We start from the raw sequence: 16,910 nt of genomic DNA, 5'->3' as shown, positions 1-16,910 counted from the left end.
AGTGGTTGCTACAGATATAAAGCTAAAACAAGATATCATGTTTATCTTTAAGGATCTTTTTAAGTGACACAATGCATGGAAAAATGAGTCAAAGACTCAGGATTCCAATCCCCTCTCTGATGATTCTGTGGGATGCTGGATAATCTACTCCTCTCTAAAGAATGAAGAAGTGCTGAACTGTCTGGCTTCTTTAAATATCTTTAAAAAGTTTGAAAAGTAAAAATCCACTTCCTTTTTTCCTCACAACTATCCCGCAAAGAAGGAAGCACAGATTCCTTCAACAAGAAAGAAATCTGCCCACATTCACACATCTAGTTAAACATTAAAAAAGGGATTTGGATGCAGATCTCTTTGCTTCTCAGTTCCACAGTCTTTTGTATACATAATTTTGTCCGTTATATTCCAGAAGAGGAACAATTTTATGACAAAGAAAAAGCAAAAGCCCCAAAAGAACAGTATAAAAGATCCCGTTCAGTGGCAATGGAGAAAAGTTAAGATAAAGGTGATAGTATCCCAAAAAAGTTGGACTAGAAAGTTTCCAAGGTCCCTCCCAAAACATGGAGAGCACAGAGTACACACTTCATCATTCACCTTAGTTTGAAATATTTTTTAGAAGGCTTTCATTTCATATAAAACCCAAACTTAGGGAACTTTCATTTATATTTTACATTTTATAGAATGCTTTCACATAGAAAATTATTTTATTTGATCCTCTTGGCTCTACAAGCTAATAATTTTTTTAAAATATTTTCTTATGAGTCATATTGGAAGAGAAAAATCAGAATAAAAGGGAAAAATCACAAAGAAAAAAAAGATGAAAAGGGTATGCTTCAATCTGTCTCAGTATCTATAGTTCTCTCTCTGGATACACATGACATTTTTCATGCCACGTCTACTGGAATTTTTTGAATCAGTGTATCGCTGAAAAGAGTTAAGTCTGTAGTTGCTGTGTACAATGTTCTCCTAGTTCTTCTCACTTCACTTAGCAGCAGTTTATGTTAAATCTTTTCAGGCTTTTCTGAAATCAGCTTGTTCATAATTTCTTATAAAACCATAATATTCCATTACTTTTATATGCCATAACTTACTTTACGATTTCTCAATTGATGGCCATCCACTCAATTTCCAATTTCTTGCCATTACAAAAAAAGAAGCTGCTATAAACCTACTTGTGCAAAAAAGTGGGCTCTTTTCCCCTCTTTTATGATCTCTTTGGGAAACAGTTGAATCAAAAGGAATGTGCAGTTTGATAGCCTATTTCTTATTCCCTTTGGGGTTCTGGGCAAGACCCTCTGAGCCTCAACTTCTTTATGTGTAAAATAAACAACCTATTCTATCTTTACAACATTCAGATTTCTCATAATAACTGTTAAGTTGGATATTGCAAATAGTATTTGCAATGAGGAAACTAAGGCTCCAAGAAGTGCCCTTTCACAGAGGTAATTAAAAGACAGAGGGGGAAACTTTTACCCAGATCCTGTGATGCCCATTCTATACCTCATCCCATTAACATTTATATTACAATTTAAACCAAGAGGTAACTTTAAGGGACAAAGAATCAAGGAAATTCTAACCTCTCAGGGAACCAAGACTACGCACAAAACAGTTGCTGATCTGCATTCATTGTGAACTTTTTCACCAAAAGGGTTTCTATTCCAATGAAATTATGGTCTGGACCAAAAAAAAAAATCCTTTAAGTCATTCATTAATTCTCCTAACTTGTATCCAATCAAGATGGGTAAAATCTCCAATTTCAATTATTCATTTTTTTTCAGTGGGTTAAAGTGAATATTCTGAAACAAATTCAGCTTAACCTCATAACATTCTCTGTAGTTACTAAATTCATAATCTGACTCAATTTGCATTTTGTAACATCACAAAAATACAATATGAACCAAAATATAAAACACTACTAATAAAAGCAAATTTTTATTTAAAATAAATTCTTCAAATTTTGTAATTCTTTTATCCTAAATTAGTACTAAAGTCATCCTATAAATTATACAGGAAGAACATGGTAAAAGTTTCACTAAGATGCAAGAGGCAGTTTGATACACAGACTGAAAGATTAGGCTTTAAAATGTTTCTTCTGCAACTTCTAAGCAGACTTCTGAAAACTACAAGAAACTCAAAATCAATAGCTTAAGTAGATGCTACACTTGAAGGCTAAAATAAACAAGTTCAATATTATGATCTTGTGTCTAGATATATATATCATGGGGTATTCTTGTCAAAATTATAATTACAAAAATAAAATATAATTATAAAAATTTAATTCCTTGATGACTACTCATCTTATAAAAATTTGCTATACCCAGTAAAACAAGACCAGTTTTCTTCTCTATAAAATGGGATGATTAGACCAGGTAGTCTTTAAGGGTTCTTCTGCTTCTGGATCTATGATCCAGTGATTAAAGATCAAGAGCTAGAAGGAACCTTAGGACTCATCGAGTCAAACCTTCTTATTTTAAAATGGGATGTCAGAAGTGCATTGTGGCTTATTCAAGTACATGCAGTTACAAACTGCTAAAATAGTAATTTGCACATAAACAAAACTGTCAAATTATTACCCAATTAAGATTTACCACAATATAAAATTCATATTTGATCTCCTTTATTTGTTCAGTTATATCTGACTTTTCATAAACCCATGGATCATAGCATGTCACTGCCATCTATGGGGTTTTCTTGGCAAAGATAATAGAGTAGTTTGCCATTTCCTTCTCCAATGAATTGAGGCAATAGGTTAAGTGACTTGTCCAGGGTGACACAGCTAGTAAGTGTGTTCTCTCAGGACAGATCTGAGGACAAATCTGAATTCAGGAAGAAAATTGTGTCTCTTGATAAGCCCAGAATCTCCAGTTCAAGCTACCTACCACCTAGCTGCCTTGATATCTACTGATTGACCTTGATCAATTTTTAAAAATTAAAAATGAAATGAAATCTGGCTATACTCTCACTTTAAAAATTATTTAATTTGTATTTTCAGTTTGATTTCAAATTAAAATTCTTTCATAAGGTCTGTTGAAATATTTTTCAATCATTTCATATTTAAATTTTTTAAATCAGATTAGGAATCTCATTTCTAATAAAGTAAGATATGTGTTCTAGTACAGTACAATAATTCTTAAATATTCCACTACTTATATTGTTTCTTAAATCTATAAATATTCCTAAGAGCTTTAGGAAAACTAGTTTTAAGCAAAGTAACATAAAGAGTATTAGCCCCCTGAACTCATGTTCCAAAAAGTTTACCTTCATCATACATTTCCTCTATTAAATAGGCTTCTGCTCTGTCTTTAAGAGCATTCACATTGGCAGGTTCTAGTTGCAAAACTTCTGAACATGCTTTAATAGCTTCAACAGGTTTTTCGTCCTAAAAACAAATAACAAAAAAGGAAGTATAGTTGTTGTTTCATAAGCTAAGCAGAAACCTAAAATTTTAAAACAAAAGAAATTGTTACCTTGGAGAAGCAATGGCAAATCCTCTCTTTGGAACGAATAGTATAAATAGGTGTATTTGGCTCTGTTTTCATTACAGATTCATATTTGCTAGCTGCATCTTCATATCTGTTACAAAGTAAATAAATGATAAGCATTTTTTATGCTGCTTTCTTAACAATTATCAATGTTGTCCACTATCAACATGTTACCTAACTACATCAACATATTTCTCCCAAAGACAAATTTTCACCTTGTCTTTATTTATTTGATTAATGGAATCAATCATTCATTCTATTCAGAATGTTCAGAAGCTTCCTTGAAGCCATGACAAATAAACATATATCACTACTGTATAAAATGGACTGAAATAAATATAAAGTGCTTTTGCTTGCCAAAACAACCTACAAAGATCACTTCTTCACAGAAACACTTTAATGGAATTGTAAAAATAGAACTCAATACAGCTTTTTAAAGCCTGACTTGTACTTGATTACTTCTAACAATTTTCACCAATTCATTATTAGAACTACATTTTTTTTTTTTAACTCTTGCAAACTTTCTAATCACATCAACATAAATTAAGAAAATACTGAGGAAGGAGGAGGAGTAAGTATTTATATAACACCTACTAGGTGTCAAGCACTGGGACTAAAAGGGGCTAATACAAAAATTATTCTAATTTTAAATTCAAAAGAACTCTGGAAGTAGGTTTCCTCACTTTACAGTTGAGGAAATGAAGATGGAGATTAAGTTACTTGCCCAGAAGCACACAACTATTAAGTGTTTGAAGTCAGATCTGAAATCAGATCTTTAAATCCCAGCTCAGCACTCTATCCACCACATTACCTAGCTGCCTTTAAAATAAGTCTAGTCTTGACTCTTTTCAGCAATGAGTTGATTCAGGACAATTGTAAGACATGATGAAGAGAGCTATCTGCATCCAGAAAGAAGACTTTATATGGATCACAACATAGAATTTTCACCCTTTTTTGTTGTTTTTTTGCTTCCTTTTTTCTTTTTGATCTGATTTTTCTTGTGATAAATGTAAAAATATGTGTAGAAGAATTGCACATGTTTAATATATTGGATTATTTCTGTTTAGGGAAAGGAGGGAAAGGGAGAGAGAAAAATTTGGCATACAAAGTTTTGCAAGAGTGAATGTTGAAAACTTTCTTTGCATGTATTCAGAAAATGAAAAGCCACTATTAAAATTAAAAAATAAATAAATAAATCTATAGAGTTAAGTGATTTATAAAAATTGACTGAACTTTAGGATAGCTTTTGGAACTCACAGAAAGAAAAAAATCTGAGATATATTTTAGTAATTGTCATATACCATTTGATATCATGTATATACTTTCACAGTTAAGCATAATGCAGATGCATATCACAACAAATAAATTTAAATTCCCAAGACTGGTGAGTTTTCAAAGGCCAAGAAATAATACAATTATAAAGTATACACCCTCAACTGGATGTTGTATATATTTTAATATTGGTTTAACAATGCCCCAGAGAGTCCAGAAAAAAAATAACTCCATTCTTACCTGCCTTCTCTGATGAGCTCCTCTGCTGACTCAATAAGTTTATTGAGCTTCTTTACTTGTTTATAGTGTGTAAAACACCTTTTATGATCTTGGTCAAGTTTTAAACATTCTCGGACTTCACTGTTCATGTATTAAAAATAAAAGGAATACAACATATTTATAATACCTCAAAATGAATTGATAGTTTTTCCATACTATTTTAAGAAATCAAAGAGAGGTCTTTGACCATAAATCAATCATAAAAGTAAAAATAGAATTCTAGAGCTATAAAAGGAGTGTTATAGTCTACTCATTTTATAGATGAAGAAACAGGCATGGAAGACTTGCCCATTGTTACACAGCTGGTGAGTAGCAGAGTTGGGACTAACATATGGGACTTTTAAGTCCTACTTTAGCCTCTTAATATAGGATATTGCCTCCCAGCTATTTTTTTTGCATAAGCACAAATAACTCAAATACATTCGCTGAAATTATTGAATATCTATGTATATAATGATGTAATAGGTATATTGAACAGTATAAAAACATTATTAAAAGAATTGCTTTTAAATTTACTTTATGCTATATGCTATACAGAATCAGAATAATTGCAAAATTGTTTTTTAAAAAAAGACAAAAATCATGTAATACTATGAAATTAATTATTAAGTGGGCTTAACTCTAACTCTAATAAAGGCAATAATTTACATAAAGCAACCAAATTTTTCAGTACAAATACTGTTGATATGCCAATTCAAATCATAAGAAAACTGACCTGAGAGAGAGTTCATGATCTCCCAACTGATAGTATATTGTGCTGATTTTATAAAAGGCCTCAGTATTGTCATTCTTCAATTTGGAAGCAGATTTTAAGTCACTAATAGCTTTCCCTGGCTCCCCTTCCTTTATAAAGCATTCAGCCCGAAGTTCTCGCAGCTCTGCATCCCAAACACAAACCTTAAGAAACAGAAGAACTAGACTTTGAGCAAGAAACATAGCAAAGTAAATAAAAACATTCATATCTGCATCCCATATATCTTTCTTCATATCACTTTTCAATAAGCATTTTCATTTGGGTCCTCTCCATTTTTCTCATCAAATTAAGGTAATTATTTTCAAGAATAATTTTTGTTTTCTCTTCAAAAAAACTCACCTTTACACATTTGAGTCTGAGGCAGCCTTAAACTCAAATCCTTCTGACCTCAGGGCCAGTTCTCTCTATCCATTATGCCACTTATTTGCCTGAAATAATTCTTAAATATCTTAACTCTAAGTGAGAAATACAAACAATCATTTAAAAAAAATTTTGGACATTAAAAATTGTTATGTTTACTTGCTCAGGAAATAAATCCAAATGCTTTATTCTTTACATTTGAAACTATGAAAGAAATATGTATCCTATTTTATATTAAATAACTGATTCCTAACAAGATAGTTATAACACATAATAGTGATTTAATATATATTTTTTTGAACTGAACTGTCAATGTAAACTATTTTAAAAGCTTAATTTATATTGGATGACATAATACAGAGCCCATCCTGCGAGATCCCAAAGCCTGAGTTCAAGTCTAGTTTCAGACATTTTGGCTTCATGACCTTGAGGAAGTCACTTAACTTTGTAGAGCAAATTGAATAGTTAGAAGTTGTTTTTCTTACCAATGAAAATCCATGATTAATTCAAAAAATGTTTATATTAAACTTCAATTCTAATATAAATCCTAATAAAATATAAAAACTATGAAGCTCTAATTCAACTGAAATTTTATGAGCCTCATTTCACTGAAGAGTGAACTGGATATAAAAAATACACAATTATTCATCACCTTGGTGAAATCCTAAGGACATAACTAAGCCTTTAAAGGAAGGATGAAATAAAAGACTGGAATTCCTTGTCATAGCTCTTAATATTTTGTTATATGCTATTAAAGTGAGAAATATTCTCAGCAGCAATGATAAGCACATTAAATGAAGGTGAGGATTTCTGGAAAAAAGCCATATTTTTCAACACAAAAATTAATGAAAGTACCATGGGACAGATTCTATACATTTCAGAGAGAAGTTTCCCATAGCAATCATACTTCATACACATATACATATATAAGTAAAAACATTAAACTACAAATATCAAGACCAAATGAAAATATAAGATATTAAACCTGCAGCATACAGCAATGTTATTCTTGTCAGGAAGGAACTTAGTTTTAACTTTGAATTTTCTTAATGAAGTTACTACACTGACCGGGTAACCCCCCCCCTCCTTATTTCAATAAGTAAATTGAACAAATTCTCAATGAAGAAATATTCTGCATATCAAAACACATGCTACTTTTGCAAAACATGGGTAAAGAAAGTCATATTGTCAAATACAATTAGAACCAAAAATTTACTTCCATGTTAATCTGTATTTCATGAAGCAAATTTTCCTGGGAAATTTTATATGTATATGAAGTTAACATTTTATTACTGTCCACGGGAAGAAAAATTGTGTATGAACACTTGGCTTAACTTAGAAATTAAAAAAACAAACAAACAAACAAAACTTCCACTTCACATCTCAATATTGTTAGAGCTTTACCCTGAAAATCATCAGTGGGAAACTAGGTAATAAATCAAGAAAACAGAAGCTGGAAGACCAGGAGTAAATACAAATCATCAAGGATTAGTTCTCAAATAGTTTTCTTCCAACTTCTACCAACTCTTAAATTATAAATTTGCTTAAATGTGTATCTTGTAAATAACTCATTTTAACTGTTATTCTTTCTCTCCAATTTTCACATTACTCCTTCCCACCCTGGAACCTTCCCAAATCAAAACATTAAAAACAGCCATGAACATAAAAAAGAAAAGAAAAGAAAAGAAAAGAAAAGAAAAGAAAAGAACTCACACATTCCACTGACATTATTTAGAAAAAGATTCTACCTGGATGTTATTCTCACAGGTATTATCTTTCACTGTGGATTGAAATCCCCTGCTAGCATAGCCAAATACCAATGTAAAGAACCCTCAATGAAGGAAAAATCTATGTGCAATGGCTTCATTATGTTATAAACTTACCTCTAAAATAGTATCAAGGAAAGCTATAGCTGCCTGATAATCTGCTCGATCAAAAGCAGAATGTGCTTGTGAACGTAAGCGCTGCATTTCATCAGCTTTTAGTAACTGAGACTGAGCTTCCTTTTCTTCATTTTCACTTGGATGAGATTTTAGCTGTAAGAAATTATAAAAAAATGTATCAAGTTTAAGACTTGCAATTTCTTTTATTCTAATAATTAAAATCACACCCACAGTTCTGATTTCTTGAAAAAATTTTTAAACAGAAAAGAGACAGGGGAAACAAAAGGGAAAAATATTTGAATCTACATTAAATGAATATCACTATTACTCAATATTCTTATGTAAATAAGATTATCTTTAATCTTCTGATTATCTTTTGTTAATCTTTTTGTTATCTTTTTTGTTATCAAAATACAAGGCTGTCTTTTTTTTTATTACCAAAATACAAGTTTTTTCACATTGCACTGTATTTTATGTAAAGCAGTATTTATATGCATTATGTCTAATTCTTCCTAACCATATACTATAGTACTATGGAAAAGTAGTTATTAAACAACTTAGACTAAGAGACTAAAAAGAAGGATCACATTTTCTACTTCATTTGCCTATCTCATAGAACAACAGTTAAATATGAAGATCTATATCTTTTTTATTATTAAAGCTTTTTATTTACAAAACATATGCATGGGTAATTTTTCCAACATTTACCCTTTGCAAAATCTTTTGTTGCAAATTTTCCCCTCCTCCTCACCCTCTCCTCTAGCTGGCAGATATTGCTAAATATGTTGAAAATATATGTTAAGTCCAATATATGTATACATTATTTATACAGTTATCTTGCTGCACAAGAAAAATCACATCAAGAAGGAAGCAAAAGAAAAACTGAGAAAGAAAACACAATGCAATCAAATAACAATAGAGAGTGAGAATGCTATGTTATGTTCCACACTTTGATCCCATGGTTCTCTCTCTGGGTATAGATGACTCTCTTCATCACTGACAAGTGGAACTAATTTAAATCATCTCAACCTTGAAGAGAGCCACATCCATCAGATTGATTGTTGCCATGTACAATGATCTTCTGATTCTGCTCATTTCACTGAACGTATCAGTTCATGAAAGTCTTTCCAACCCTCTCTGAAATCATCCTGCTGGTCGATTCTTACAGAACAGTAATATTCCATAGCACTCAAATATCATAATTTATTCAGTCGTTCTCCAATTAATGGGCATCCACTCAGTTTCCAGTTTCTTCCAATTACAAAAAGGGCTGCCACAAACATTTTTTTGCACATGTGGGTCCCTTTCCCTCTCTTAAGATCTCTTTGGGATATAAGTACAGTAGTAATACTGCTGTGTCAAAGGGTATGCACAGTTTGATGACTTTTTGAGCATAGTTCCAAACTGCTCTCCAGAATGGCTGAATCCATTCACAGGTCCACCAACAATGTATTAGTATCCCAGTTTTCCCACATCCCTCCAACATTCATCATTATCATTTCCTGTCATCTTAGTCAATCTGACAGGTGTGCAGTAGTATCTCAGAGTTGTTTTAATTTGCATTTCTCTGATCAATAGTAATTTGGAGCACCTTTTCATGTGACTACAAATAATGTCAATTTCTTGATCTGAAAATTGTCTCGTCATATCCTTTGGCCATTTATCAATTGAAGAATGGCTTGAACTATAATAAATTTGAGTCAATTCTCTATATATTTTAGAAATGAGGCCTTTATCAGATCCTTTGGATGGAAAAAAACATTTATTACTTCCCTTCTATTCTTGTTTGCATTAGTTTTGTTTGTACAAAAACTTTTTAACTTAATATAATCAAAATTATCTATTTTGTGATCAATAATGTTCTCTAATTCTTCTTTGGTCACAAATTCCTTCCTCCTCCACAAATCTGAGAGGTAAACTATCCTATGTTCTTCTAATTTATTTATGATACCATTCTTTATATCTAGATCATGAACCCATTTTGACCTGATCTTGTTAGGTGTCAGGTGTGGGTCTATGCCTACTTTCTGCCATACTAGTTTCCAATTTTCCCAGCAGTTTTTGTCAAATAGTGAGTTCTTATCCGCAAAGCTGGGGTCTTTGGGTTTGTCAAATACTAGATTGCTATAGTCACTGACTATTTTGTTCTGTGAACCTAATCTATTCTAGTCACAGACTTCTCCACTTCTAAGCCAGTACCAAATGGTTTTGATGACACCTGTTTTATAATTTAGATCTGGTACAGCTAGACCACCTTCATTTGGTTTTCTTTTCATTAATTCCTTTGAAATTCTTAACCTTTAGTGAAGATCTATATCTATGAGATAGTCAACCCTAAGATCAACAAAAGACATAATCAAATACTTGAAAGCCAGGGAATGATATGGATAAAAGCATATTTTACCAAGTACATTAGTATTTTAGCAAGAAAAATTAATTTAATTCATGTTCAGAATTAAGAGCATTAATAGTAAAGTGACTATGAAAATGATTATGGAAGAGAAAGGGAAATTTACAACAGAATGGAGAATTAAGTTTTTTAAAATGAAAATTTTTTCCCAAAAAAGTGGATCTGAAAAAATACTATTTCTGAAATTAATGCATTTGAAACTGAAAAGGTAAAGAAATGTTTAAAAAAAAAAAAAAAGCTTTGACCTAGAAAAATTCATGAGGATAAAAAATTTGGGAGGTAAACTCCCAAGAAAAGGCTGAATTAAAACCAAGCAGAATTGGTCATCATTTTATGCTAAGAAAACACTAATCCCAAACTGTCCAATTTTAAATCATCCCCTATGCTCTAAAACATCCTCCCCTACCTCCGCAAGCAAACAACCTTTCTTAGACCCTCTCTCTCATTATTAAAGCAGTTAGGACAGTATGTAGGAATATACATACAGACAGAGGGTACAGGTTTGAAGTGAATATGAAGGTATAACATCTAATAAAGGAGTGAAAGAAGAATGTAATGGGGGAAAAGAGAAAGAGAGAAGTGAAATAGTATAAATAGTGTCCAAAAAAAAAAAAAAAAAAAAAGCCAGAAAAAACTTTTACAGTGAAGGGAAAGAAGGGGAATAGAGGTAAAATGAGTGAGAAATGAACTCTAAAAGAGAATTACATACATACTCAACTGTGTATAGAAATCTATTTTATTTTGCAAGAAAGTAGAAGGGAGACAAGAAGGGGGAAAAGCGATAAAGAGGAGGTCATAGGGAAAGGGAAAAGCAAAATGCTTTTAGGAGGAACATGGTGAAAGGAAAGAAAGAATAGAATGAGAAAAATATAGTTAGCAATAGTGACTGTGAAAAGAATTTTGAAGCAAGTTTCTCTACCAAAGGTTTCATTTCTCAAACATATAGGGCATTGAGTCAAATTTATGAAAAATAAGAGCCATTACCTAATTGATAAATGATCAAAAAATCATGAAAAGTTTTCAAATGAAGTTATTAAGCTATAAATTCTAACATGTTAAAAATACTCGAAAACTCACTATGATTGGAGAAATGAAAATTAAAACAACTCTGTGGTATTACCTCATACTTATTTGTAAAGTATGGGCTAGCTCCCTGGAGGGTCTTGGGGTCAGCCAGAGTCAGGATAAATTAAAGTCCGTGGTCGTTAGATGGAGAAGTGAAAGAGGCAGGCAAGAAAAATCCTGTACGGAGTCACCAACTTATTCTCTCCTCCTCTTCCTACTGCCAAGTGACTCTGGCCTCTCTCTCCCTCTACCCTCCAATCCTTGCCTATGATTATCTTAACACCAAACATTGAGCAAGCACCAATAGTGAGAAGAGCCATTTACCCAAATATATGCTAATAGAGCCATTATCTCACATCTAATAGGTAATTAGTCTTCAGTGCTCCAGTTGTCTGATCAAGCATAGCCTTTTGGAGTTTCAGCCCTCTACACCTATTGGATTGACTGATAGGATAGAAAAGTAAAAGGACAAACATTGGGGAAATTGAGACAGTAATACAATGTTGGTAGAATTATAAATTGATTCAACCATTCCATAGAGCAATTTAAAACTATGCCCAAGCTGCTAAAAATCATGCATATCCTTTGACCTAACAATACTACTACTAAGCATGCATCCCAAAAGAGATAACAAAAGAAAAGGAAAGGGACTTATATGTGCAAAAAAACATTCATGAAGGTCTTTTATCAGGGTAAAGCACTGGAAATTGGTGGGATGCCCATGAACTTCAGAATGATTGAATAAATTGTGATATGTGATTCTGGTGAAATACTATTATGTTACGAGAAATAATGAGCAGGATGCTCTCAGAAAAGTCTAGAAAGATTTCCATGAGTTAATGCAAAGTGAAATGTACTATGTACAAAGTAACAGCAATAATATAATATTATCACAGCTATGGATGACTGCTGTTCTTAGTGTAATACAATGTTCTAAGACAACTATGAAAGACATGATGAAAAGTGTTATCCATACCTAAAGAAAGAATTGATTGTATCTGAATACAGACTTTAATTTTTTCTGAGGTTTGGGTTTTTTGTGTGGGCGGAGGGGTTTGAAAGAGATATGTTTTCTTTCACAATATGACTTTTATGGAAATGTTTTGTATAAATTCACATGCTTTTTAAAAATTATATAGAAGATATTTTACAATATTGTATATCAGGTTAATATATAGAGAGCGATTAATAAATAATACAAATATTTTATTAAGTATTACTGGAGTGTACAAAATCTAGCATTTAAAGTTAGAATACAATCTACCTAGTTATTTGTGAATATATTACAACATGAAATCAGGAATCACATGATATGTCTGCCATTCTTCCAAGAGATTATTAGATTATGATCTAACAGAAACTAAAAGGTGAACATCTCTGAAAAGCATATCTTTCTGAACATCAGAATTAGTCAATTTCATACTTTTACCAATTCTTATCTCTATTTTAAAAAATCAATAGCTCATGAGAAGTTCTGCCCATCATATATGACCAGATATGTTAGACCACCTGACCAAAATAAGTTCTACCAACAAAATGCCCAATATCATTAGTTTTAATATTTGGCTGCGGTTAAACTGCAATAATCTCTCCATAACCACCTCTACATTTATCAATATTACAAAAAATGTACAATTCAAAATTATGGCAAAATGGCTATCCCAAAGCAACATAATGACCTTTATAATATATAAATCATGAAGTGGATTAGAGGGAAAAAACAATCCACATTTGTTTGTTAATAAGTCAATAAATATTTATTAGGTACTTACTATGTGGCAAGCCCTGGACTAAGTACTGTAAATACAAAGAAAGGTGAGACAGTCCCTGCCTTCATGGAGAGGCAGTATGTAAGCAACTAAAATCAATAAATATCAAGCAGCTAGACTGGAAATTTAAAGTTATGAATATGAAAATATAAAACCCTCTTTTAATTCTGTCCTATAGATCCTCCTAAATTCTGACAGTTTACAACAAATCTGGTTTGAAAATTCATCAAATAGTTTGCTAATTTCAGATATAAAACCTAAAATGTTACCTAATTTGCACTCAAGTAGTTACATTCAAAATCTTGTTCTTTGAAATGATTATTTTCTTCAAGAAAAAGGATTCAGAATACTTTAATTCCTCTTTTAAAAGATTACTAAAAAGAATAATCCACTGATTATTTCCCAAAGAATAAACAAGCTGTGAAATGAACTTGCTTTCACAAGAAATGTTCTAGGTAGAAGCAAGGGGTAAAACTACTTCCAAAGTACATTTAATCAAAAGCTAGCCAGTAATAAATTTGAACTCCAATTCATAAACATTACCAACATCAGTGCATATCTAAGTATATTCCAAAGAGAACTGCTATGCCTTCATTCGCAATCAATATCAGATGATTAAGTAAGATTCTTCACATGTAGCAGTATACAAAATACTAAACACAACATGCAGGGCTAACTATTTACTATTCATATCTTCCCCTTGCTTTCAAATTAATATATAAAATCCTCAGATATACTTATAAACCATAATTTTCTATGGTTAAGAAGGACAACAAATTAGATAGCTTAACCTTTAGGCAAAAAATGTCTGAATAATATAAATTAATTCAATTTTTAAAAAAATGTTCATGTATTTATTTAAAACAAATGCAAAATAAGAAAAGATAGAAAAAGAAAAAAGCAACTAAAAAAACCATATCATGTGCCCAGCAGAATATCAGGGAGGAATAAAAATATGTTACAACAAATTTTCATTTCAAGAAAACATATAATAATAGAAGACATGTATCCAGAACTGGCTATATTTTCTTTGCTTCTTAGTGGGTTTTCTTTTGTTCTCAGTTATACACTCTTTACTTTATTCTTTTTTTCCCCTTTCCTCTCCTCCACCTCTTCCAAGTGGGTTTCAGTTAAACACAGATGTTTATGTATATATAGATAGATATACATAATCACCCATGTGTACATACACACCATACATACATACACGCACATATATAAGCATATACACATAAATACAAAATATATTAATATGGTTTACATATAACATAGATTTATCTTATTAAGTTTAAGATTAATGACTACTACCAACTTTTTTATCTAATAAATTCTACTCCTAATCGTTGTTATTATTTCTGTTCATATCTCTTATTTCCTGTCACTGCTAATTCTTCTTCTATCTGTTAACTTGCCTTGCTATTATTTAACTTCACCTACTCTCATATTCCTTCCTTATTTTCTCCCCCCACTCTCTTCTTCCCTCTTTATCCCATTCCTATTAATCTACACATCATATCCTAGTCCTATTAATCTGTTTATCCTACTATATCCCATTCCCTCTCCTTATTTCTTTATAGATTTTGAAAGGTGCTATACTCTTAAAGTACATGTACAATGTGCATGTGTGTGTTATATATAACACATATGCATATACATATATGTACATTTCTTCTTTAACCCATTCCCAATACAAGTAGGTTTTCAGATCGACCATTCCTCTTCCTCCATCTAATTCCTCTGTGTGGATTCTTGCTATTGCACCCCACTTGTACAGCACAATTATTATTTTTACCTTTTCCTAAACAGTTTTACTTTCTAAAATCACATCATACTCAGCTCTATCTTAATCTTTCTTTTGGAATACTATCCAATTACTAATGTCAATCTTAGACATATGGTTTACATTTCCTACATATAAAACAAATTGTTCTTATTGAGTCCTTTGAAATTAGTCTTTGATGTTGGCTCATGTTAAATTCTATTGAATTCAGGTTTGTTTGAGACAAAATCGTGAAAAACTGACAGTTCATTAAATGTCTCTTCAATCAATATTATATTGTTTTGCCAATATATTTTCAGTCACAACCCCAGTTTTTTTGATTCCTGATATGTATATAGTTTTTCAGTTCTTGCAATGTTTTATAATAGCTGCTGATAAATTCTGTGCTATTCTTATTTTAGCTCCCGTATTTGAATTGGGTTTTTTTGGTTATTAATGTTAATGCTGATAAAATTTCCTTTTTGATCTGAAGTTTTCAAAATTTAGCAATGATATTTCTATGTTTTCCTTAAAGGATTTTCTTTGTGGATGATCAGTGGATTTTTTTTTTTTTTTCTGTTTCTACTTTCCCCTCGTTCTATCACTTCAGGAAAATTCCTTTTGATTACTTCTTATATTACTGTAGCAAGTTTTTTTTTTCTTTTGGACTACTGTTCAATTATACTTAGGTTTTCTCTTTCTGACTTGTTCTCCAGATCTGTTGTTTTTTTTCTAAGATGTTTTACATTCTCTTCTATTTTTTTCCATTCTTTACATTTGATTTCTTGGTCTCATAACTTGATGGCTTCCCCTTTTTATCCCACTCCTTAACAAAGTGTCTTATACATAGTAGACAATTAACAAATTCTACTTGGCTGGTTCCAGTTCCACTTGAGCAGAACTAAGATAAAACTGATAGGAGTATCTCAAACAAAAAGATCTCTTCATTTACCTAATCTTTTCTCCATTTCTACTTCCAAGGGATAAAAAGGGGTTCTTCTTTTTAACTTTTTAACAATGTTATCTAGTCCTAGGCTATTATTCAATTTCTTGCTCAGTAAGAAAAACAATTATCCCTTCCACATCATGACTTTTCCCGTCATTATTTTGATATATCATGGGTTGGCATAAGAAATTACTTTAAATAAGAATTTGGAGGGAATTTTTCAGAAACTTCAAACAACACAGAAAAAGTTTAGAAGCTCAGAAATTGAGTACATGAAAAAGTTCAGAATTATTCTCTTCAAATTTGTTAATTTTTAAATTTTCATTTTTACTTCATTTTTACTTCATTTTAAGTTTCTTTTTCATACAGTATTTTTACCTAACATTGCCCTAGACATAGCTTATGACCAAATACTTAACCCATACTTAACCCATATTTAATACTTAAATCTAGTCTTCCTGACTGGAAACCTTGCTTCATCATCATTATTATTATCACCATTCTTAATAATTAAAAAAGCTAGGAGAAATCCAAAATTCAGATAAAGAAGTTTATATTAATACAAATAAGCCACTACAGGATTTTGAACAGGAGATAAAAATAGTAGAGAAGAGATTAATCTATTGGCTGGAATATGACAGAGTGGATTAAAGAAAGCAGGCAATATTAGTGGCACAAGGAGGCTAGGAGAGAACTAGACTACTTCAATCTATTGTTTTTGTTATGTCCAACTTCATAATCCATCTCAGGGTTTTCTTGATAAAGATACTGGAATGGTTTGTTATTTTGTGCTCCAGATCATTTTACAGATGAAAAAACTGATGCAAATTGGGTTGAAGGACTGGCCCAGGATCACAATCTAATTAACATAGCTTCTAATTAGTGAGTCTTCCTGATTCTAAGTGCAGTGCTCTATCCATTGTACCATCTAACT

General features: G+C 31.5%; 1 protein-coding gene across 4 annotated transcripts in view; it reads right to left on the bottom strand.

Moving 5' to 3' along the window:
• The window catches only part of DNAJC3 (DnaJ heat shock protein family (Hsp40) member C3), a 90,141-nt gene that overhangs the window by 7,437 nt on the left and 65,794 nt on the right, over positions 1-16,910 (bottom strand). For all 4 annotated transcript variants that reach the window (XM_074299371.1, XM_074299368.1, XM_074299370.1 and 1 more), the window contains 5 exons: positions 8,028-8,180; positions 5,746-5,927; positions 4,992-5,111; positions 3,465-3,570; positions 3,256-3,376 (listed from right to left, as the gene is read on the bottom strand). In XM_074299371.1, coding sequence (XP_074155472.1) covers positions 3,256-3,376; positions 3,465-3,570; positions 4,992-5,111; positions 5,746-5,927; positions 8,028-8,180 — 682 coding nt within the window. The remainder of the gene's footprint in view (positions 1-3,255; positions 3,377-3,464; positions 3,571-4,991; positions 5,112-5,745; positions 5,928-8,027; positions 8,181-16,910) is intronic.

The sequence above is a fragment of the Sminthopsis crassicaudata genome, chromosome 3 (genome assembly GCF_048593235.1).
Source record: "Sminthopsis crassicaudata isolate SCR6 chromosome 3, ASM4859323v1, whole genome shotgun sequence".
Classification (NCBI taxonomy): domain Eukaryota; kingdom Metazoa; phylum Chordata; class Mammalia; order Dasyuromorphia; family Dasyuridae; genus Sminthopsis; species Sminthopsis crassicaudata.
The sequence above is the reverse complement of the archived record's forward strand: the minus strand, read 5'-3'. Positions and strand labels throughout refer to the sequence as shown.